Source organism: Podarcis filfolensis, assembly GCF_964270895.1.
Source record: "Podarcis filfolensis genome assembly, chromosome: 12".
In the NCBI taxonomy this organism is placed as follows: Eukaryota; Metazoa; Chordata; class Lepidosauria; order Squamata; family Lacertidae; genus Podarcis; species Podarcis filfolensis.
The window spans coordinates 7,198,925-7,224,764 of record NC_139614.1 but is presented as its reverse complement, the minus strand read 5'-3'; the positions used below and the strand labels follow the sequence as shown (position 1 = coordinate 7,224,764).

General features: G+C 40.8%; 1 protein-coding gene across 5 annotated transcripts in view; it reads left to right on the top strand.

Moving 5' to 3' along the window:
- The window catches only part of BBS9 (Bardet-Biedl syndrome 9), a 222,554-nt gene that overhangs the window by 94,769 nt on the left and 101,945 nt on the right, over nt 1-25,840 (top strand). For all 5 annotated transcript variants that reach the window (XM_083577730.1, XM_083577731.1, XM_083577729.1 and 2 more), the window contains exon 20: nt 2,711-2,933. In XM_083577730.1, coding sequence (XP_083433856.1) covers nt 2,711-2,933 — 223 coding nt within the window. The remainder of the gene's footprint in view (nt 1-2,710; nt 2,934-25,840) is intronic.

The window sequence follows — 25,840 nt, the reverse complement described above, 5'->3', positions numbered from 1 at the left end:
CTGCCTCCATAGCCAAAGATGTGGTGATGGCTGCTCTAGCACAAGTAGAACCAACCTACTCATAAGAGTGATTGGGAAGGCAAGTGCGTGAATGACTGCGCCCGTCCAACTCTTCAAAAGGGGTGTTCAGGGGATGTGTCAAGTGTTGGGACATCATCTTAGCTTCTGCTTAGCATGTATCATAGAGCTCTGCTGTGACTTCTGAACTGTGTAATCTGTAACCAGATCTGTTTGGGGGCTGCAGTGAATTCTGGAATAAAGCCTTTAATAATAATTGAGCCAAGAATATGAGTACTGAGTCTACGAGCGTCTTGTAGCCACCATGTAGCAGTGATCTACACTTGCTATCTTTAGATGATCAGTCATTAAACACAGTTTCTACATAGTGCCTTCTGGTGACTCTAATCAGACTTTGGTTGTCTAAAACACAGGTTTTAGTGTTGCCTATAGTAATAGCTTGTTTTCAACGAACAGTTGTTCAACAAAGGCAACAAATAGTTTGGGTTCAGAACATAGCAAGGATCCAAATTGTGAGTAGTGTGTGAGAGGTTAGTGTATTTTAATGGTGAAGACTCTGAAATTCACAAGCTTTCAATTATATATGGGGTGATTAAAGCATTCAGCTAATCTTTATCTTAAAGACAGTTCTCTGACCCAGAGCTCCAAATGGGACCCAACCAGGGAAGCTGTTACATACTGCCTTTTTAAAACATGTCCCAAAACTGTATTTACCTTCTATGCTATTATATTGTTGACCAATATGATTTACAATCCAAACTACTGAGTTCTTTCTTTCTCTCTATAATTTCAAGGCACACAGTTTATCAAACAAAATTACTTTCATACTTTTGGTGTGTGTGTGTGTGCTAATGTTTGTCTGCACTGATGACAACAATGTTAGCTCGTGTATTAATCCTGTTTTTCATGATATGGGTACATTATTTTACAGTGGCTTCTACGCCCTGCACACACCAGCATACAATATATTATAGAAATATAATTTTGTAACATCGCAAAGCTGTTAATATTGTGGCATCAGGTTAAGAGCACATATCTGGGGGAGATGTTCAGACTGTGGGATCAGTTTCAGTTGCTGGGCCCTGATGATGTGGATAAGACAGTTACCGGGCTCAGGCTTACCAGATGCCTCTTTACCCTTGCCCATACTGGCTGATTAAATTTAGCAGGATTGATTAAGGGAGTGGTTAATGCCTTGCTACAGGAGGGAGAAATGTCCATTGCATTCATGGAGGCTGTGGTGCACTCACTTTCGAAAATGTTTATGATTATAATATTTCATAAAGAATGAAACAGGACATACAGGCTGGGAACTAACCCTGTGTTCTAGGAAGCATGGGTTTGTTTGTTTTTGCCAGTTTCATCTTCTGATAGCATCCTCTACAGTCTGTCTATTGGCCAATAGGAGCTGATATTCAGGGGCATCATGGATTGCAGTGCAAGGCGGGACAAAAAAGCCCCTGTGTGTCCATTGGTTATCAGCCTAAGCCCTTATCAAACAGCCTTCATGTTTCTCAAAACGAATGTTTAGAGGGAAACCTGTGCTAGCATGTAGGAGCTAAACAGGGGTCAGCAAACTTTTTCAGCAGGAGGCCAGTCCACTGTCACTCAGACCTTGTGGGGGGCCGGACTATATGGGGGGGGGAATGAATGAATTCCTATGCCCCACAAATAACCCAGAGATGCATTTTAAATAAAAGGACACATTCTACTCAGGTAAAAACACGCTGATTCCCATCTGCGGGCCGGATTTAGAAGGCGATTGGGCTAGATCCAGCCCCCAGGCCTTACTTTGTCTACCCATGAACTAAACCAACAATTAGGCTTGTGACACTAAAATACTTAATTCATTATGGCATGAATTACAAGGGGGGGGGGGATTGTGTATATATGCACCTGTGGGGGTTTTTATTATTATTAAATGGTCATGAAATGTAGGAAGGACAGCTTGTGAAAGTTACGTTAAACCTTAAATGTTTGCAAAATAAGTATAGTAATCATTCATAATAGCAGTCATTGGTGATAATACACCCATCTCAGATTTGTTGTGTTAATCCTGAATAGGCGTAGTTGCACAGGAAACTGTTGTCTCTCTTCAAACCCAAACAGTCAAAATCTTGTTGATTCTAATTCAGCAATTTCATGCTGGAGTCTCTCTGTGAAGGAATTTCAAATATGTGTGAAATGTGTATGGAACTCAGTTCATGGCCAGGGAACCAACTAGCAGTTTCTAGTAGCTCGTGGTATAAGAAGTATATGTGTTTGGTCTCATTCACACATGCTAATTTCTTAAAAATAGGAAAGATAGAACACAACCATTTCAAAACTGCATTTTGTTGTCGTTTAAGGAGCTATTTTGTGTGGAAAGAAAACCAGTATGAAGAACTGAAAAGTTACTGTACCAGAAAAACTGGAAAACCAAACCTATTTAATCTATTATTGTTAAATACTCTCACTTTTAACATTAACTATTCTGTATTTTTTGGTTCATTTCTTTATATTTAGAATCCTTAGTTTTTTCTTGCTGCTTGTTTTCATTTTACAAATATGTTTAGTAAATCGTTTAAGCCCATTTCAGTATCATAATTTAAACTTTTTCCTTTAATTTTTTTTGTTTAATCTTCTTAGTGCATTCTTTACCAGAGTAAAGTGCATGTTTTCCCTTTAATTTAGAAATATTTTTCTCTTTCAGGGCTGGGAAGAAATTGTGGATGCGTCTGTCTCTCACTTGTTGAAAACGTGTTTGTCCAAGAGTTCGAAAGACCAGGCACTGACACTTACCAATCAGTTGTGTATCCCCAAGGACACTAATAAACTGAAGAAACACATAACCTTGCTCTACGATAGATTGGCCAAAGGGGGTCGGATGTCTCTAAATACAGACTTTGACTCTCAGCAAACGATGATTCCAGCAGGTAAGCAATTTGATATACATTTGTGTGCATCCTAGTTCAGAAATAAAGGAATGTAACTTTGGTTAGGTTTGCTGTTTAAGTTTCCTATTAAAATTGTCATAGTCAAGAGAAATGACTTTCCTCTCCCCCTCAGAAATTCCAGTGTAACCACTGAATAAATATGCTAGTGCAATTTTGATGCCAAATATTTTTAGAATGGTATGTATTTCTTTGCTGTAGCATTAAATATGATCCATTATGTTTTCCTTCTAACCAATAAAAAGTGGATTAGAGAATAAAACCATTTTCGGCTAACATTTGTCTAAACTCGATCACGGGCTGCCATATTTCAGGAACATAAATAGACTAATACAGAAGTTAATGTACCCCAGATGATCATTTTGTGCTGCCTTCAAGCTAACCGCTAAGTTCAGTTGAAAGGTGGACAAAGACATGCATTTCTTCTTTTAGGAGTTCCATGTATGCACCCAACTGGGGTTTTGGAGCCTGTTATAATGATCTCCCTGAATTGCTTCAAACTGCTTTCTTCCTGAAACTGTTTTCTGCCTTAAGAGAGCAAATGCAAGGAATCTATCCACATTACTTTTCTTTAATGTCTTCCCAAACCTTTATTGTTTTACTTATGTGATACAATATGTGGGCACATCTAGTAGGGGCTGGCGGAAAAGAGTGATTCACGGCTTGATATGTAAACGTTAGTGGAACTGCGGTAAGGTTAGTGTAGTGGTTATATGGGGTTGCTCGTGCGTAAGTTGCCGCCACTCCTGGCTAGGTTGCCTGGTTAAACCGTTTCCTGGCTGGACAGCCCTTCACTTCGTGGCTGTTCAGTCGCTAGCAGAATCCGTCAGTGGGCGTTTCTTGAACTTCTTCCAGCAAAGAAGTTCTTTGACGCCAAGTCTACGCCTACTTTCCCTGCGCGGAAGTCTTCTGCGCAGGGTGGGTGTGGGTAGCGGAGGACCTGTGCTCTCCCCGCTGGTCTCCGGCGAGGAGTCCTGGAGCCCCCTCTCTGATTCCCCCATCCGCCCCCCTTTATCCCTGGTGTTACGCTGATTTCCTTCCCCAGCCGATGAGCTGCCTCTCTCCCTGCTGGGCCCTTCTCCGGCATCGCTTGGGAGCCTTGCCTCCACTTCTGGCTCCGATGTCAGTTCCCTGACAGTTAGATTCCGAAAATAGGCTAGGGAAGTTTTCCCCTGTTGATTCTTCTAAACTTCTCACCAGGTTTTGATATTGTGGTCTACAGCAATGTATTCCGCTGTCTTGAACAATGGATGGAGGGATAATGGTTAGCCCCCCAACTTCCTTTCAAAGCAAACTCAGAAAGTAGCCTTAGGAGATCAACATGTGTTCACTGCTGATTGATAGTGTGGCTGATACCTTTCAGTATCTTTATGAAACCGTGGAGAGAAACCATCAAGGGCACTGTGTGATCAATATACTGATGATGCCCAGCTCTCTTTCTCCAGCTAGCAACCAGGAGTTGCTATCTGTGAACCTGAGTTAGATTGCTATAGTTTAAGTGTGATTTAGCAGGCTCATACTGAATCTCTGCATGGTGAAAGTAACATAAATGGGGAATCCCAATGTTCTTGGAGATATGAGCTTCCTCATTATTAATGGCGTAACTGAGGTACTTGGTTCAGCTGGTGCCGTAACCATTCCCCAATTCCTTTTCTCCTTTATATTCGCTCTTTTAAGCACAACAGAAAAAGCAACACAATACAATAGCTGTCATTAATAGGAGACACACTTACCACTCAGTGTCTGGGAGGGGCAAACACTCTGAATAGCAGGTAACTAACCCTTCACTTGATCTATTTCCCAGTGGCCAACATGAGCATACATTTCTATTTGGTCATCAATTAGCCCTGGTGAAAACAAAAGCCGCCTTCCAAATGGCACTACTTGCACTGGAAACCTAATCAACCATCCTCTTAAGGATAGGATCCTCCTCTCCATTGTTCTGCACTGAGCACTCAGGTTCGAGATATGGTCAGGACATGGAACCTTGTTTTGATTGGCTCAAGCCCTCACCTTTATTTCCTAAAAGGTAAAGTAAAGGGACCCCTGACCATTAGGTCCAGTCGTGGCCGACTCTGGGGTTGCGGCGCTCATCTCGCTTTATTGGCTGAGGGAGCCGGCGTACAGCTTCCGGGTCATGTGGCCAGCATGACTAAGCCGCTTCTGGCGAACCAGAGCAGCACATGGAAATGCCCTTTACCTTCCCGCCAGAGCAGTTCCTATTTATCTACTTGCACTTTGACGTGCTTTCGAACTGCTAGGTTGGCAGGAGCAGGGACCGAGCAACCGGAGCTCACCCTGTCGCGGGTATTCGAACCACCGACCTTCTGATCGGCAAGCCCTAGGCTCTGTGGTTTAACCCACAGCGCCACCCGCGTCCCTTTATTGCCTAAGACTGGCTTAATTATCCTGTGATGGAAAACATGAACTGTTGTACCTGCAATTATTTAATATATCCAAAATAGCATGAACATTCTTTCTCCTCCAACCTTGGACTGAGCCTAGTTTACCTATACTCTTAGGAGACCTCTTCTCTCAGGAAAACAGTCTTTTAAGCTTGTATTTCCAAGAGACCACTTTATTTATTCTTCCTGGATCTGCTCCTTACTTTCCAAGCTTTGTTCAGTCTGTTCGACATTTGTAGCATCTTCACAAGATTGCTCCAACCCCAGCTAGCTCTCTCCCTTGTTTCCGTTGCATTTTTGTTAGTCTCTTCAGGTTAGTAAGGAACTAGTGGTGTACACCAATTGCAAGATTCAGTTTGTACCCTGATTTGGTGCTTTAGAAACAGCCTGATTCGATCAGAAGTGCTTCTGAGATTTCATTCCCTTCCTGTCCTGGAACCATCTTTAACTTTTTTGCTTTATTTTTTGAAATAATTAAATGAAATTTGCAAGCATGCTAGTCCTTTATCCTCTGAGGAGGATAAATGCTGCCAAATTTCATAAGAAAGTTGCAGTCATTTCTCTGCATGTTTTGGGGTGGTTAAAAAGGGATCAATTTGTATGGTCAGTTTATATGAAAAGAGCATATACACATCATAGAGATGCCCTTAGGTAAGACGGATGCCAAATTTCAGAAGGATTGATGTTGTATTTTTTTGTTCTAAGTGCTTTTAAAGTTGATTTTGGAGGAAAGAACTAATAGAAATTACGTTGTTCCTAATTAATCCCTTCACTGGTTAGGGTGATGTTGGACTGGCCTGTCCCAAAGCCCTGCTTTTAAAGAAGGAGATCAGTTGTAGCTGGGAAGAGCACCTTTGCAGTCATTTTCCCCAAACCTTTGAAGGATCTTTGCAAGAAAGTGCCTCAGTGCACACACACACTTCTAGGGGGAAAATGCCTGTAGTTTAAAATAGTTTGTGCAACCACTCGTTCCTTTAATATTGCTGTTTGTGTGTTTAAATTTTAATTGAACTTATGGTTGGGTTGTTTCCTGTTTAGGATTCTGAAAATCACCTTGACTAAAGGATGAAGTGAGAGTAATATTAAATGCAAACGTTTATAGGTAGCAAGAATAAGACCGCAAATCATGTTTGTTTTGGTATGTGTGGAAAATTACACACACACACACACACACACACACACACACACTTCCCATTCACAATCCAAACCATTACATATATATAAATTTTATTTAATAGGCTTTTAATCTTTTAGTCAGTTTTAGACGGCATTGCAAATATAAATAAACTCTGACATTGACTAAGTTGCTATGTAGTTACTTATTTCTCACATAATGCTTTGGGGCCATGACCTTATGAGTCACTCATCACAGTGGCAGAACCTGATTAATGTTATTATGTTTTTACTTTATTGCCCATTTCATGCGCTATGTTTTCCTAGTATGTGGCTATTATGCCCTGCAAGAGGGCAGCTAAATCCAAAATAAACTGACCTGGACATAGCTGACAGAGGTCAGTTTGTGGGGGGGGTTGGTGGGGGGAAAGTATGATAGACTTAATTAGACTTAAGATAAGCTCAAGAGGGTTTCGTCTTGTTTCTTCAATAGAAGCAACATCACTCTCCTCATACCAGATAGTAAAATACTTTTAAAACTGAAGGGAGTTTCAAAAGTAGTTTGTGATTCGGCATTGGAAGGGGGAGGTCTGCTGGACAAAAGGGGGGGGGGTATCAAACATTTTACTGGGTTAACACAAGCCCCTTAAATGAATCTTAGGAGCTATTTGGATCCCATCCAATGTCATTTAGTACTTGTGGTGTCTTTTCCGGTTCAAGTGGGCGTGGGTAATGTTGATATCAATGTTAAGGTTCTATATATGTAAATAAGTATGAACTTACTGGAAGAAAAGTGTTAATAAATCGCAGTGTGCCTTCTGGGTAAATGGACAGTACGTGAAATAAAGTTTCCATTATACTCTTTGCTCAGTTCCATTCAGTTTTCTTAGTCATGCTGGGAGCGGCTTTGCAAAAATTACTTTTGCAATGTAGTTTATGACACTTTGAAGGCCAGTTTAGTATAATTAGTAGGAGAGGAGTGAAAGATGTTCAGAAGCCATTCTATGAATGTAATGATAAAGATCTACAAGTCACATCCAAATGTGTTTTATACTGTGTTGCCTTTGGCATCATCTTAAACAGCTGGCTTAGGACGGAAGTAAAGGGGTTTGAGGAACTCCGCCAATCATTAGTATGGGTCAAGACTGTATAGGCTTTGCTGAAACGTGTTTTAGACCACCCTGATGACTCCTTGTGGGTGGGCAAAACTTTTTTAAGATTAAGTTCAGTGAATGAATTCTGTAAGTATTTTTAGTAGTATATTTTGGTTGCTTCTTTTTATATTTTGTAAGCTGCATGCAGTATATGGCAGCTTTTAGATGTGTTTGGATAGCTGCTTTTTGCAAACACAATTAGGGAGACTTTCCAAGTTTTGACACGGAGTCACATGGGTCACGTGACTCACACAGGAGCATGGCCTGGAAGATGCGCATCCTGGGTTTGCTCTGGAGGGTACGGTGGCACCATTCACATAATAAAAACTACCACAGAGATATTGACATTTTCAAAAGTTGAGGGTTCATGGCTTGGCTATACTTGGCTAATTGGGACCAGTGTCATAAATCATGCCTTGAAATTCTTCTCCTAAGAATATATGCAGTGTGCTCCAGTGGGTGTTATTTATAGATTTTCTCACTATAGCTATATTATCTAAAATAAATAAATAGAGGTATTGACCCATCAAATTTTAAATCCTAGAAGAAACATATTTGAACACATGTTCAAAGACTACCGTATAAAACCAATCCATTGATCATTAGTATATGGAAGTTTATGAATGAGGCTTTCACTGAAACAGTTATTAGATTAGAATCCTACTGAACTGAGTAATTCATTTACAAACATACATTGAATCCTTCAGACAGTGAAATCCTATTTAAAAATTTATTGACCTGGATTTTTCTGTCATCCAAAACATAATTCTGCATTCAGCTTCCTGTCACTCTATGACTGAACTTTCCTCATATTTTCTTGTAATTAAGGCAACTAATCTTATATTTATTTCCTTTGTAAGCCTTCTAATGTGTTGCAGTTTTTTACACTGCTTCTGGTATCTCACTGTATAAGGAAAACAAGGGCTGGTGTTAAGAATTCACATTACAGAATTCTGAACAATCCTATTTTCTCTCACCTTGTGAAGTAGGTATAATGTGAGAATTAGGTGTGAATGCTAGTCTCTGAATTTATAGCAAAGGGGAAATTTGAACCCCAGCACTCCCAGGTTCATGTTTAGCATTTTGTCCACTAGGTTTAAAAAGCTGTTCACAAGCTCAGTAAACAAATATATTAATTATATATGTACAATATGTACGTATTGAAAATATGTACCTCAGAGCCACTGTTGTAAATATATTGTGCATTTCTAAACATAGTATTTTCTATTAAATATAGTATTTTCTATCGGCAAACAAACATTAACATTTCACTGAACATATAAAATATATTCTAGTTTGAACAGCCAGAGCAGCTTTTGTAGCTGGAGTCAGTCAGGGCTCTACTCTTCTAGGCCAGGTGGAAAAAAGCCAGCTAGAGTTTCAGGATCAGGCCTTGCACCTGCAGCAGGAGCCAATATCCACAGATCAAAATCTGGAATAAATCTTGCAAAATCAACCAGAGCAGCCTCTGTAGCTGGAGACCATTGAGGACCTGACGTCCCAGGCCAGGTAGAAATAGACTAGGTTAAATGTTCTCTAAGTAGCTATGGCTGCTTTTTTTTACCTCCTGGGCAGGAAGAAATAAGCCAGACAATGTGTGAATTGAATTTAACACTAGTTGAATGACCAGGTCAAATATTTACATTATCCAAAGTGCTTAAGAAAATTATTGCAATCTGAATCCATCTCTCAATCTCTTCTGTCATAACACCTTTTTTTTAACAGATACAATTAATTAATCTTAGAATTCATAGATCAGACTAGAAACTTTAATTTTTAAGATGGAAGGGGTTTTATTTATTCATTTCAGAACTTTCTTCATCTAGTGTTCAGTGCTGTGTTGAAAACTTTAGCATAATTTTTCTGAGGGCACCACCAAAAACATCTCTCACACATGGAAGTTCTTCAAGAGTTCGGCAAATTAAATCTTACTTTCGTAGTATTTGCTTTGAGGGTTTATAAAATGCTTTATTTGTAATGGACATGTTTTAAAACTTAAGACACTGAAAGATGATGCAATTTCTCTCCAGCATGCACTCCTGCAGCAACTGTTGCCAAATACTTGAAATTTAATGTTATGATTACGGGTATTGAACTTGGCATATATCTTTCAACACACGACGAAGCCTTCTAGTGCCCCCGGGTAATGATTGGAAAACGTTGGGGCAGAAACATTAGAATATATTTTGCAAAACTCTTGGGGGGTGTCTTGTTGCCTGTTAAAGTAATTGCGAGACTTATTCCAGATTTTGTTCTGTAGATATTCATGTAGCATTAATAAGGTCATGGTGGTTTTTAGTGCCATCAGCATGTGAGCACCAGGCACTCCATTATATTAGACCATATGGTTCTTGCCTCCAAAGAGCTTAAGGGGTAATTTTATGTATGAGTAATGAAGGGTGAGGGGAATGATAAGGGAGGTTGTGGATGAAGAGGAGAGCCCTGTGCAAAATTAACCTTGGGTCAGAAGCTGAATATAAACGGTGGCAAGGGATGCTTGATAGGAAAGGCCTGGTGGAGCCTATTACTGTTGCCACATGCCTGTGGGCAAGTGTACAACGCAAGGTGGGAGAGAAATGAGCTAGAAGGAATGGTATACTGATTTAGTTGTATTTATTTTCATAGTTAAACTTCTAATACAGTAACAATTCAGTTACCAGAAAGAAAAAGATACATAGCAATAACTCTCCCAAAACAGCATCAGACAAGAGAACCTGATCTAACATGTACTAATTTAAAGAGCAGTAAAATCAAAGGCTTGTTGAAATAGAAATCTTCATGCTTTGTTGTTGTTTAGTTGTTTAGATGTGTCCGACTCTTCGTGACCCCATGGACCAGAGCACGCCAGGCACTCCTGTCTTCCACTGCCTCCCGCAGTTTGGTCAAACTCATGCTGGTAGCTTCGAGAACACTGTCCAACCATCTCGTCCTCTGTCGTCCCCTTCTCCTGGTGCCCTCCATCTTTCCCAGCATCAGGGTTTTTTCCAGGGAGTCTTCTCTTCTCATGAGGTGGCCAAAGTATTGGAGCCTCAGCTTCACAATCTGTCCTTCCAGTGAGCACTCAGGGCTGATTTCCTTCAGAATGGATAGGTCTAACATGTACTAATTTAAAGAGCAGTAAAATCAAAGGCTTGTTGTAATAGAAATCTTCATGCTAGCAGAATACAAAAAAGAGGTGATGATCTAACCTGCCACAGAGGTGGCCATCACATGCATTGCTGATAAAACACACCAACCAGCTACACTTTCCCAAGTAAGCTGTCCCAGTACGATCAGAGTTTTTCTACTAATACAATATAATATATTCAAGGTTATTATTGGTTTTGCCATTATAATAGTACTGCACCTGTGTAAGAGTTTGAGGGTAGAATTATGCAACCGTTTCCTTTACATTACAGCTTCTGAAAACTGGTATTGCAAAGCCACAAAATCTTAATCGAGGCTTCTCAAACGTGCGATAGTCAGGGAATCGCATACTTGGTAGGCCCTTCTCCAGATCCCTTTTAGATGTGAATTTCATGACGACTGGGTTTGAAAAAACAAATGTGGCAGTCCAACTTGAAAAGGTGGATGGCAGGGATGGCAGGGCTGCTGACAAATGGACAGAAGGGGTTTGATTTTGAGAGGCCTAAGGCCAGCTGGGGCCCCAGACTCTTGGTTTGCATTTTTAAAAAAATTAAATTGGACACTTCTGAAGAAAGTTAGAGCATAAAATGCGAAGGCAGCTCTGATCACATGGCACATCACATGGCAGGCAGCACCTTTGCTAAGGACACTTAATCAAAGCAATCAGAGGTAGGAAGGACCACTCTCATAGCCGGAACAGTAGGAGAAGCTCTTTAGGGAAGGATATTGGGGCATGTCTGATAAAGTGTGATGCCTTTACAGAACACAACATATGTTGTATTGGCTTATTTTGGAATGTAACTCCCTTAAAACAAATGAGCTTTCCTTCATGCTGAGAAAAGGTGGTAATTTTGCAGACCCTTTTGCTCTGATTTTCCATGTTTCTCACACTGCCACTACTAGTCTGCGTGTCATCACTGAGCTGTTGTTTATTGACATGCAGAAACCATAAAACAAAAATATAAAATGCAAAATGGCTCAGCAAATACAACCATAAAATAAACACCTTACAGCTGCAGCAAGTTAAAATTCCTCCAGACTGTACTTTGCCTAATTCTCTCTTAGAGCCATCCAAGTTGGTGTCTATTGCTGCCTTCCGTAGAAGTGTATTCCATAGTTTAACTGTGCATACGGTAGAGGGTGGTCCACTAGGGCTACTGGAGGAGCCTAGGCCTCCCAAGGAAAATGCCAAGCAATCTTTTTTTAAACCCCCCTCAATGCTACACACTCCACCCCAAACTCCCACCTTTTATACTTCTGTTTGAACTCAGAGAAGCTCTGCAAACCGTTCTGGCAATCAGCTGTCTCCGCCAATCCTACTCCAGAAGTCTTCCTATGGCAAAGATGCGACTCCTCTGTGTTTCTAAGCAGAAAAACGATGTGACTTAATGGACTACTTGAAACCCAACCCCATGTGGAATGCTTGTACTCCACATCTTGTTATGAGGCCTGTCTGGCACAGCCATTGCGGCAGATATCATACATCAGTTCTGAGGATGCACAGAGCTCAAGACCTACCCAGCCAGGCTTTTGGAGCATCCTTGTTCCCCAAGCAGCCTTACTGTTTGCTTTTTAAAAATTTGCTGCCTTGTTACGTATGTGAGCAGCACTGGGCACAAAGTGAGTCTTTCAAATGTAATTTAATTTTAAAACAACAAAGTTCTTTACTTATATAATTTGTCCAGCAGATAGAGATATAGGAAGGACTTGAATTATTATTTTTAAATGTGTTTGTCCATCATGCAGCTGTTTAGCTGCAAAGTCTTATGCTAGAACTTGTGCTAAGTTTAATAGTAGGCTAGTTTCTACACACACTCTTCATACACAACTCTCTGTCCTCCATCCAGGCAAGCCTAAGGCATTATCACACCCTCCAACATTCCACTGATCAAAATTGGGACACTCATTTTTTGGTCCCGAGCTCTTGTAGGAGGCAGCTGTCGTTTGGTACAGTGCGGTGGTGCGAGTTAGCTGACTTGCGCAAGAGCGCAAGACCAAACAATGGGGCATTCCGGGATCCAATCAGAAGCCAGGATGGCTTCTGTAATTCTGGGAGGTCCCTCTCAAATCAGGATGGTTGAGGGGTTTGCCTCATCAGCATTTAAATACATATTCCAGTCAGGCAAAAACATGGAAGCAGAGTGCAAAGCTAGGGTGGGAAATGGCTTGCGGAGAGGGAATGTAGAAGGGAGGGGATGTGTTCTGGGAAGAGTCTCACAGGCCAAATAGAGAGACTTGAGTGTCTGCATTTGCCCCCTGGAAAGTTAGTTGAGGTTATGTAAATGTTTTGGTGATTAACAACAAGAACTGCAAAAGTTCTGTGCTGGCACAATTCTACATTTCCCCAACCATGCAGTGAATCCTCTTAGACATATTTTGGAGCTGCACATTGCTATGTTGTCCATGACCAAGTGACTTTACAGTGTTTAGGGTTTGTGCCCTAGGTCCTATAGCTTCATTTGTCTCATAGGATTTATGGTAATATCAAATTATATTAGTCTTATTTGGCGATCACTTGTAGCCGAGTAGGATTGTCTTCTATGAACACAGTTTTAACAGTGAGTCCGTAAGTGACTTTGGAGGCCATTTCTGGATCCACAGTTCCTGGGCAGGAATTGATCATGGTATGGTTTGCCAAGGCGTGCCTTCCTCTTAGCACGTTTCTCCGTTTCGCCCTGAGTTCCTGCGTCTTCAAAGCCCATGACACTTTTGGAAAAGGCTGTTCTCCAATTGGAACGCTTGCAGGCCAGTGTTCCCCAGTTGTCGGTGTTTATACTACATTCTTTTAGATTTGCCTTTAAACCTCTTTTGTTGACCACCAGCATTACACATTCCATTTTTAAGTTTGAAATAGAGTACTTGCTTTGGAATATGATAATCAGACATCCAAACAGCATGACCCGTCTAACCAAGTTGATGTTGAAGAACCATTGCCTTGACAGTGATGATCATTGCTTCTTCCAGCACACTGGCATTAGTTTGCATGTCTTCCCAAGTGATGTGTAAACATTTTTAGAGACACTGTTGATGGAATCTTTCAAGGAGTTGGAGATGGCGTTTATAAGTGGTCCATGTTTCATAAGCAAACAGTAAGGTTGGTAGTACGATAGCTTTGTAAACAAGCATTTTGGTTTCCTTCCAAATGTCCTGGTCCTCAAACATTCTACACTTCAACTGGGCGAAAACTGCACTCTCAGAGCTCAGGCAGTGCTGGATTTCGGCATCAGTATCGGCCCTTGTGGAAAGATAGGAGAAGTGATTGACATTTTCCAATATTACACCATTAAGTTGAATTTGTGGCGCTGCAGAGGGGTTGTTCTGTGCTTGTTGGTGCAGCACTTTGTTGTTGTTGTTGTTGTTGTTGTTTTGATATTGAGCAATAGGCCAAGCACAGGTATTCTGTATACTATCACAGCAGAGCTAAGACCTGAACCCAGGGCCAAGTCCAACGTCATTACACTACCCTGCACCAATGCAAATGTTAATTTTGAAGATGTAAGTTTCAATCTACATGCACTAGTTAATACAATTCGAGTTGCTAGATGTAGTCGGTTACATCCCTTGCATATTTATATTCCCCTGAGTAAATTGCCGAAAGGGATAGTAAGATGAATAAGCATGCTAACGTGGTAGAAAGACATCTATTTGCTTATTGAGAAAACACTCCAGTGCTTAGTTGATGTTGCCTCTATCAAGCACTAGACAATGAAGGAAACGAAGCATTAAAGATAACAGCAATCACTTAGAAAAATAATAATAATAATTTAAAGAGGAAAAGTCATGCATAATGAATTTTTTAGAATCCCACTGGAGACTTGGGACTCACTGGTTGGTTTGGACTGTGAAATGTAGCTGGCAGCCCTACCATTCCAACTCCCTTCCTCTAAGTACAATTGAGATCAACGCATTAATGCCTTGGTCTATGAAATTGTACTGCTGGCTCCTTGCACTGAAATCATTAAATTTTAATATGTACAGCTAAAGTATAAGTAGTCAAAAATGATTAATCGTGTTGATGTCAGCTGTTGGTGAAAATAATGGGCAAATAGTATTTTTCACTGATGACCATATTTGTCACTGTACTTTATTTTCTGTACAGCTTGTTTTCTTAGGCATATGTGGTCAAATGTAATCCCACTGCACCTGGTGCACAAACCAATTCCCTAAAACCACAGGAAAAAGTGTATTTATAAGGAAGAAACTTCATAAATCTGTTATGTTTTCTAAAATGACTGGTTATAGTAACAAAGTATGTAATATGCACAGTGATTTAAAAGTTATAAACAAATGTGATATCTTTTTGCTGTGTAAACTAAACTAAATTTCTATTGAAATAACAAGACTTCATATTTTTAAAAAATGATTTTAATATGTCATAGCTCCAAAGCAGAGAGCAGTAAGCTCTAAAACAGCAAATAGAAAAGATAAAATATATAACATTTTAAAACAAGAGGACACTTCTTAACAATTCCTAACTGAAGTGTGGCTACCCTTGATCTAATTTCTAATCTTGGTTACCTAAAAGCATTTGGTGCCTTAGATTACGGTTAGTGAGCTGAATTAAGAATTTCAATGTGGAGCTTTACCAAAGTTTAGAGCATTGTATTTTGACTGGGCATCCAGATTCAAATCATCTTTCAACCATGAACCTCACTGGCTGATCTTAAGCAGAACTGTCCCAAGGCAGATGTACTACTCCTCCCCTAACACCCCATATACCCTGAAGGGTGGTATACAAATAACAACTACTTAGTTACTTACCGTATTTTTCGGCCCATAGGGCACACCGGCCCATAGGGCGCACCTAGTTTTTTTGGGGGGAAATAAAGAAAAAAAATTTTATTCCCCCCCCAGGTGCGGGGCTGGGGCGGGGGAAGCCTGAGCTTCCCCCGACCCCAGCCCCCAGAACAGGCACTTCTCCGCAAGCCATGGGAGAGCTGTGCGACTTCACGCAGCTCTCCCACGGCTTGCGGACAGCTTCCTGAAGCCTGCATTCGCCCCATAGGATGCACACACATTTCCCCTTCATTTTTGGAGGGGAAAAAGTGCGTCCTATAGGGCGAAAAATACGGTACTTTTACATACATACATACATACATACATGCATGCATATATAACTACATAGATACCCTGCTTGTCCCCCAGGCAGGACTCATTTTTGTAACTTATTTTCATTAATATGGGCATTTTTGCACGCAGTTTTCCTCTAATACATGCAGGTGTGCATTTTCTTTATTGGAGAAATGCATTGCAAAATTTCAAAAGTGCACCTTTTGAATGGTAGCTGCCTTTTTGGTTCACATGCTGCCTTGGAAAGTGTGAATCCAGACAAATCTCTTTCCCATCCATACCGGACCATGCTTAGAGCTGCAAACGTGCTGGCAATTTTAAATAATGGGTATTGCTTGGCCTCAGTAATAGTTAGAAACACAGGAAGCTATCTTACACTGTGTCAGACCACTGGTCCACCAAGCTCAGTATTGTTATCTCTGACTGCATACCCTCCAACATTTCTCCAATGAAAATAGGGCCGTCCTATTCCATCATCATCATCACCCCACCGTTCTGTCTGGGTTGCCTCAGTCACCCAGGGCAAGACATATCTGTGGAGTGAGAACAGTATGGAATAATACATTACAGTATATGTCACACACTTCTTTGATTTTATCGACTCAGTATTAAGACTAAAAGCATACTGATAGGTGACCGTAAGAAAGTTAAAATAAAACCCCCGGTATGTACTAGTTCTAAGCAAGAGAATCTGAGCTAAACTTGAACACTTTGAAAATGACATTTTAAAAACTCTATCAGATCAGTTGCCATTTACTTTTATTTTTCCGCCTGTGGTTTTGTCGGTTTTCTGAAGTCGCAGAAAATAAAGAGTTAGTTCCTTTGCCTAAAATATGAAATGCCATCAGTGTACATTAAAAGAGCTCTGCAGAAAACGTATAGCTGTGTTTTGGTGAAATATATTTTAAATTGGTAGTTATTGAGAAACAACTATTTTCGGAACTTTCCATGGAACATTTTTGGCCTTTTGGGGGGCCTTCCAAGGTTGCAGTGACCAACAACTTTATCCTCTCAAACACCTCATTATGAGTTGTACCGTGGCATAATAGTCTATTCTGTTACAAACTGAAGAAAAACAATGAGTTTCTCTTGTTTCCTGGTAGAATTGAAATTGGAACCTCTGCCTCATTTTGCCTTTCAGGTCAGTCTGTTGATTTGAATCAAACAGTGAACTGTTAGAAGATGTCGCTTCATCTGCTTTTAATACAAAAAGACTATAGTTGTTAAAGATCTTCTATAAAAATGTGCTCGCTGGCAAAGTCGATGGCATTTATAACGGGACAGCTGGGCCTTGTACTTAGTAGCAGAGTTCAAACATTGCTTGCCAATCAAATTCTGCCCTCTGATAAACTGAGGTCATCTGGAGTTGCACTCGTGTGTCAGAAAAGAATAGTTTGATTTCTGATATGTTGTTATTATTATTAACTGCAAAAAGCTACTAATGGGCAAAAGGCTGGCATTGCTGGAATATGTCAAGTTGCATTATTTATGTGAATTTATAACTGAAATAACAAATTGCAACCTAAACTAATAATAAAATTGCAACCTAAACTAATAATAAAATGCTAGTATTGAAAAGCATATATTTCAGGTTTCCCCCACTACTGTTATTTGAAAACAAGTGATTTATTTATTTATTCTTCCTGATGCAAGAATTTTACAAGTGAACTCTTTCTTGGAGAGAACTTGCTATCAGAAAGCAAAGAAATTTGATCCCACCTGAAATCTAGCTGGCCCCATCCCTTGATAGTTATAGATAGGCACTAAAACCCTCCCACCCCTTTTTTTACTGTATCCTTCAGTGGTTAACTGTAAACTGGGTTGTAGAAATATTACTCTGGCCTGCTTTTTGCATATACAGGTTATGCTGGATAATATCCACATTTACTTTTTAGTAGGATTATGAAGGAGATGTTTTAAGCGGTTACATTTTATCTTATCAGTTATGTTTTGACGTGTTATTTGTAAGCTGCTTTGCGGAGCTTTTTCTAAAAAAAATAGCCTGTGAATTTGTTGAATAAATAAAGCAATACATAAATAAATAAGAAAGAACAATTACTCATTTGTTTAAAATATTTATATTCAAAGGCAGCTACATAATTGTACTGTCATCATGTGCAAAGTAACTACGAACAAGGTATACACAAAGCAGGACTTGCCCTCGACTTAAGTCTTTCCTCCCAGTGGCGAGAGGGCATTACGGGAATGTCTGTAATGATTCAGTAGAGGCAGATTTGGCAGTTGGCGATTTAGATTCCTTATTTATTTGTTCACCAGCTTCAATTATTCTATAGTAGTATTAGGAGGAAAGAAAGCAGTTCTTTCCTCCCTTGCAAATACTGTTTTTGATTATTGCTGTTGAATAGGTAAAGGTAAAGGGACCCCTGACCATTAGGTCCAGTCGTGGCCGACTCTGGGGTTGCGGCGCTCATCTCGCTTTATTGGCCGAGGGAGCTGGCGTACAGCTTCCGGGTCCTGTGGCTAGCATGACTAGGCTGCTTCTGGCGAACCAGAGCAGCGCACGGAAATGCCATTTACCTTCCCTCTGGAGCGGTACCTATTTATCTACTTGCACTTTGAAGTGCTTTCGAACCGCTAGGTTGGCAGGAGCTGGGACCGAGCAACGGGAGCTCACCCCATCACGGGGATTCGAACCGCCGACCTTCTGATCGGCAAGTCCTAGGCTCTGTGGTTTAACCCACAGCGCCACCCGCGTCCATTGCTGTTGAATACCTGCCAGCAAAATTTATTTCGTCTTCCATATTCCTGATGCCTCCCACTCGGCAGCATACATTCAGAAGGCAGGACGGAGGAGGAAGTGAAAGTGGGGTAAAGTAAGGAAGGGAGCAAGCAAGTGTGCACTCTTTAAACTCACACCTCCTGGGGCAGTCTCTTTTAGAAACTGGACTCCGAGCTTTACTTTTACAAACAGTTGCTAAGCATAATATTTCCCTCGAACAAGTTGTCAGCTGCGAGTCTGTGCTGTGCACTTCTGCACATTAAAGAAAGTTATGGGCCAGGATCCAGAAAGGTCCAGCTATGTGCATATTCTTTTCCCTTCTAGCAGCAGCCCCCACCGCCTGCTTCATCTCATGCAATGCCGTTTTAGATTGTCCATTTTGTAGGGTCTTCCGAGGTTGCAATTGAGGATGTCACTGCTGAAAAGTTGAGGTCGGGAGGCCCTGTATGAGCACAATAAATATCATCCCAATTAACATTGATTCATAACATGCTAAATATGCTTCACTGAGCTTCAAAGCACTTGCTTATACGGTTTCGTAATGGCATGTGGGTGGCTAAACAATTGTTACCTTATTGCCATGCATGTTAATATATCAGTGCAATTATACTGTACAGTGGTACCTCGGGTTAAGTACTTAATTCGTTCTGGAGGTCCATTTTTAACCTGAAACTGTACTTAACCTGAAGCACCACTTTAGCTAATGGGGCCTCCTGCCGCTGCGCTGCCGCCATGCGATTTCTGTTCTCATCCTGAAGCAAAGTTCTTAACCTGAGGTACTATTTCTGGGTTAGCGGAGTCTGTAACCTGAAGCGTCTGTAACCTGAAGCGTCTGTAACCCGAGGTACTACTGTACTAGGATTTATTTAAAGCCAAAGTATGTTAGATGATGGAAGTCGATAACAATAACGTAGCGGCCATTGGTTTCAGACAGTTTTAAATTTATAAAATATGCTACACAGTTTGCTTCAAGCTTGTAATGAAATTGTCCCAGCTGATCCTTTGCTTGAAAAGGCCTTAATGTAAAGTGATTTTCATGCCTATGAGCTAAGGGGAAATGGAACTTTCCCACAATCTTGCATAGCTAGGTAAATCTTTCGTCTGTTCTAATCAGAGTTCTGGGGATAACAGATCAGTGTCTTAGAATTGTTTAGGGGATGATAGAATCATGCAACATTATTATTGCTTATAATTTATTAAGGATGAGGAGGATTTTTCTTTTTGGTAGTCTTTGAAAAGCAAAGATAAAATTGTTCCACACTCAGCCATGTTTTGCTCAGATTCTGCTGAATGTTTTTTGTACTGACATTGTGTCTCTAAAGAAATCAGCTGTTAAATCTGTTATTTGGTGGTTTGTTTCTCAGTGCCATTTCTGTGAGTTGCATACCACATGTGCTGAACCTCATTTTGGAAATAAGGCCAACAGGACTTGAAAACTTATTTAACTGCTGCACTATCTTTCATTGCCAGGGATGTTAAAAGTTTGGCAATTTCAAAGAAGGATTTGCATGCAAAAATGCCTCTATTTGAGACACCAACCTGCCATGTCCATTATTTTTCCCCTGCATTCTGGTAGCAACAATGATAAATGCATTAACGCTGCTGAGAAAATTACCAAATGAAATATAATTCTCCTGTTAAAGACCTTCTTTACCAATAATGGCAGGAACCAGAGCTTCGAAATCACAGATTTCCTGCTGTTTAATCAACTACTAATCTACTGATAATGTAACTGTTGTTTAATATTTTAGTTCGTAATTGACTACATTGTGATAGATATTTTATAAGGTCTGGTTGTTATTTGTTTGCTTGTTACCTGAAAGCAAACAGGAAAAAGTCTGATCAGCCTCCTGGGACAAAGACTATGGACACCATCACAAAAATACCCCCTACACACACACACACACACATCCCTACACCCCGACCTCAGATGGTGGTGGGACATAGAGCACTGACATATATAGGAAGGTGTGGCGATCACACAGGGTCCCCAAACATTTGACGGTCTATCCCTGTGCCACCACTGTGATTGCTTCCCCGCTGCCACCAACCCGTTTCTCTCGGGTACACACAGAGTCCAGACAGTTGTTAACATTAAATCAAATAAGCAAGTTTATTTTATAAGCATGAACAAGTTTATGGTTTCAGATAATTTTTCTTGTCAGTTTCTTAATCTTAGTTTCTTTACCGGCCTATACCTTCCTAATAACTTCTAACTGATTATCCCAACTGTCTATCTGACTCCTCCTAACAGTTTCTCTCACTCTCTCACATAAAAACTAGACCAACCCACAGACTTATTCTCCCTCTTCCTTCTCCAACTCCCAACTGACTTCCCAACAACTCCAACTCTAACTCTAACTCCTCCCCTTGGGTTCCCACTGGCCAATCACTTCACACTCATTTAACCCTTTCCTTATGACCCACCTAGGAGGGCAAACGCCACAGAAGGTGATAGCCCTTTAAATATCCCAATCTCCGTTTAGGAAGAGGGGTGGGCAACCTCTGTCGTTCTCCATTAACTGCCAGCCAGCATGGGCTGTGATTGGGGATGTTGGGAGTTGTAGTCCAGTAACATATGGAGGGACACAGGTTCCTTCCCTGTAGTTTAGAGCATTAGCAATCATAGAATTATAGAATTGTAGTGTTAGAAGGGACCCCGAGGGTCAGGGAAAAATTGAAGAAGGTAAGTTAGTGTTCAGTGATTCAGGAAATGGGCCCATTCATGTCAACACTCTAGCTGTCACATTCCAAAGCAACTGAAGTTTCTAAATACTCTTTAAATACAACCTCATCTAGAGTATGTTACCATAATCTAATCAAGGCATGTCATATCTATGCTGATGGGAGCAGATGGTGCCTTCCTAAGATACCACAAAGAGGCTGTTCCTATGCTAGGAATGAATAGATTTCAGCCGTTCAGTTTCTTTATTTTTCTGTGAGTTGGCTCTGCTGCATGTTCCTCTTTCTTTGCCAATTAAATTCTAATTAATTTTGAAATTGGCATGTGCATATTTTTTCCCCATTCATTTGCCTTGACTTTTTTCGTTCTAACTAATCCACATGAACCAATGATCAAACGTATTGAAACAGCACTGGCAAGGGAACATGTTAGCACACATCTGCCCCAATAAAAAAAATACCATTGCCTTGGATGAGGAGGGGATACTCATTCCCATGGGCATAAAAAAGCCCACCCAAGTAGGCACAAATTATTCTCAAAAAAAATTTCCGTGCAGTTTTCAGTGTGCGTCTTCTGTCATGTCCATAACTTGCAGGACAGATAAAAACCCGAAAGTTTGGGATGCTGTGGCAAGAATAACTGTAATCTTTACAAAATCCGGAAACTGAACAAAAATTAAACAAACCCAGCAAGCAAATTCAAGTATGAATTCTTAGTTAAGGTTACATTATTAATCATATAGTTCATGGGTAGGCAAATTAAGGTCCGGGGACCAGATCTGGCCCAATTGCCTTCTAAATCCTGTCCACGGACGGTCCGGGAATCAGCGTGCTTTTACATGAGTAGAATGTGTCCTTTTATTTAAAATGCATCTCTGGGTTATTTGTGGGGCGTAGGAATTTGTTCATTCCCCCCCAGCTTCAAAATATAGTCTGGCCCCCCACAAAGTCTGAGGGACAGTGGACTGGCCCCCTGCTGAAAAGGTTTGCTGACCCTTGATATAGTTACTGGCTGGAACTGACACTGAGGACGCAGTTCCTGGAAAGGAGCAGCATATAAACTGAATCAGATAGTGAATCTTATGGCTTGTTGCTGTGAAAGATGCTGCTTTTTCATGGTTTCATATTGGCCAAAGGGGAAAATAGCCTTTCTGGAAGCGTGCTACCTCACAGCTGATAAGGCCAGGTAGAAGCACATGTTTTTAAGTCCCTGGAGGTGTGGTACACAGGCAACTGGGCAATCTCTAGTAGCTATGGCAACAAATAAAGACGCAGGGGTGTTGTGGGATGAATACTGTATTTTTTGCTTTATAAGACTCACATTTTTCCTCCTAAAAAGTAAGTGGGAATGTGTGTGCGTCTTTGGAACGAATGCAGGCTGCGCAGCTATCCCAGAAGCCAGAACAGCAAGAGGCATCGCTGCTTTCGCTGCGCAACGATCCCTCTTGCTGTTCTGGCTTCTGGGATTCAGAATTTTTTTTTTCTTGTTTTCCTCCTCCAAAAACTAGGTGCATCTTGTGGTCTGGTGCGTCTTATAGAGCGAAAAATACGGTATGTAAAATGACCACATGATCCTTAGGTGTTAATGCCACTGCTGTTGGTGCTCCTCCAGTGTCTTCATCAGCCTACATATTTTCTATATATCTTCTGAACCTGATCATGAAACAATGACTTGTCAAAGTCACCTAGTATATTGATTTAATTTCAGATCTCAAATGTGATTGGGAGATTCAGACAGTGATCTAGCGTTTTGTGACAGAAGGTGCTTAAGTGTTAAATCAGAGGAAAATAAAGAGGCGGCAAAGCTCTATCCTTTGTTCCCATATAAAGTCTGAAATGCGTGTGCATGTAGCTTTTATTGTCTTCCTTTACCTTTTTAGGTGTGTTTAAAAAAACCAACCCACTGTGTTACAAACCTGCAGTAAAGTTGTCCGTTTATGCAGAATATATAGTTCACTTTCTGTAGATGTGTCTTTTTTCAAGATTAGCAAAAAGCAAAACAAAAAATAACATGTGTTGAGCACAGTAAGTGAAAATAAACAAGAGGAGCCCCATTTCCTTCAATGAATAAAATTCACAATTGCTTGGCTGTAATTTTATGAATGTTATATGCTATCAAACAGTTTTGCTGACCACAGCTTGCTGGCTCGATTTATCACAACTGATAAAAGATCTGTGGTGTCAAGCAAGAATGTAGCTACACAGAGAAGGGGAAAAAATGGGTCATAATACAATAACATATTCTGGATGCTGTCCTTCCTTGCCAACAATTAATGGGGAAATTCATTTTATGAATCACTGTTTACAGACTTACATCTGGAGAACTTTTCAACTTGAACCTTTTCCAAAGTGTCGGATTTATGTGCCATTCCCCTGCCCCCCCTCCAAATAGCTTTACTCTTGTTCTTGATACAACTTGCTTAAGTAGTAGTAATCAGCGGATGTGAATAATTATGCTTTATTTTCTAGTCCTTTGGGTAGAAATCTTTCTCTGTAGTAGACTGCTAAAGTTCCTAGATAGAAGTGGGGGAAACACAGGAAAAGAGAGCACAATGATTGCAATTTGAGTTCCTGAATGATCTCTGGTGAAACTATAATACGTCTGATATTTTTAGTGCTGGACAATATAAGACCCAATTTACATGTGATCCCATGTAGTGAAGAAAACAAAGTCATGCAGCATTCTATGTGAATTTGTTACTGTATGGAACAAATTCTACTGGGGCCTCATCTGCTCCCATACCCATCTGGGCCATTCATTTCTGACCTGTAGGCAAGGTATCCTGGTTTAAACACAGCAACCACATGGCATTGCTTTTTTCTTATTCATTCAGTGTCATGTTAAGATTCAGATATCACGTTAAAAGCTTTAAATTGTACCCACATTCCTATTCTAGTCCAAATCTGTAGAAAGAAAATATTTTACTTGTGTAGGAGGAGTACAGCCCGTTATAACATCCAGGAAATCAGCCCTTAGTGCTCACTGGAAGGACAGATCCTGAAGCTGAGGCTCCAATACTTTGGCCACCTCATGAGAAGAGAAGACTCCCTGGAAAAGACCTGATGTTGGGAAAGATGGAGGGCACAAGGAGAAGGGGACGACAGAGGACGAGATGGTTGGATAGTGTTCTCGAAGCTACCAGCATGAGTTTGAACAAACTGCGGGAGGCAGTGGAAGACAGGAGTGCCTGGCGTGCTCTGGTCCATGGGGTCACGAAGAGTCGGACACAACTAAACAACTAAACAACAACAACAATGATGAGCAAATATTGCAATATAATCAGTTTTCATCCTCCACCTATCCCTACCTGTTTTTTCCTCTGAGTTTCTTCCAGTTTTAGTGTCTAACTTGAAGAAAAACAGCTGAGAAAAGGCAATTTACAGGTGGCGAGGGCTCAGTGGTCCCCTTTCTCTCCCACCCACTTTTATAGGGCTTTGGCAGGGATTTTACCCTGACGGGTTTGCCACTCTCATGTCTAATTTGGCCTTGATTCACAGTGCTGAGAAAATAATTCTATATGTTAGAAGAGAAATGACAACCCCCCTCCCCCAAAAAATCAGTAATTAGCCGTAATATGGTTTTCCTTACTTCTAAAGAATAGAATCTTTACAATTTCCTTTTCTGTTCTATTTTCAGAAGTGTTTTATTTCTAGGATTTTACTGCATTTTGGACAGCCTCTTACATCACAGCCAGCAAAAAGCAATAAAGCAGCAGCATTTGTAATAAAGAGACAGAACTCATGTAATATTGTCCTTGCTTGGTCTAATGCCTGGACCATATAACACCAGTCCTCAAAGATCTGCACTGACTGCCAATTAACTATAGAGCTCAAGTCAATGTTTTGTTTACAGAGCCCTAAATATTGGGACCCAGATACCTATGGGAGTACTTCTAATAATAATAATAATAATAATTTATTATTTGTACCCCACCCATCTGGCTGGGTTTCCCCAGCCACTCTGGGCGGCTTCCAACAAAGATTAAAAATACATTAAAATGTCACACATTAAAAACTTCCCTAAACAGGGCTGCCTTCAGATGTCTTCTAAAAGTCTGGTAGTTGTTGTTCTCTTTGACATCTGGTGGGAGGGCGTTCCACAGGGAGGGCGCCACTACCGAGAAGGCCCTCTGCCTGGTTCCCTGTAACTTGGCTTCTCGTAGTGAGAGAACCGCTAGAAGGCCCTCAGCGCTGGACCTCAGTGTCCGGGCAGAACGATGGGGGTATACTGGACCTTCAGGTATACTGGACCAAGGCCGTTTAGGGCTTTAAAGGTCAGCACCAACACTTTGAATTGTGCTCGGAAACGTACTGGGAGCCCATATCAACCTGCCCATGCCTTCACAGTTTTCTGGGGAGGTCATGCTGGTAGTCCCAGCCTCGAGGGAAGCCTGGGAATCTTCAACCCATTGTAGGGCCTTTCCGGTAACAGCAGCCTAATTATCAAATGTACTCTCTCTAGAGATTCTGCCAGGGTCAAAGTTGTCCAACCTGCTAAAGACTTGACTTTTCCATCAGGCATTTTAGAGAGATACCTAGATTGAGGAAACTGAGGGACTGTTCTTACTTTGTTGCCTTGCTCATGATTTTACTGTCTGT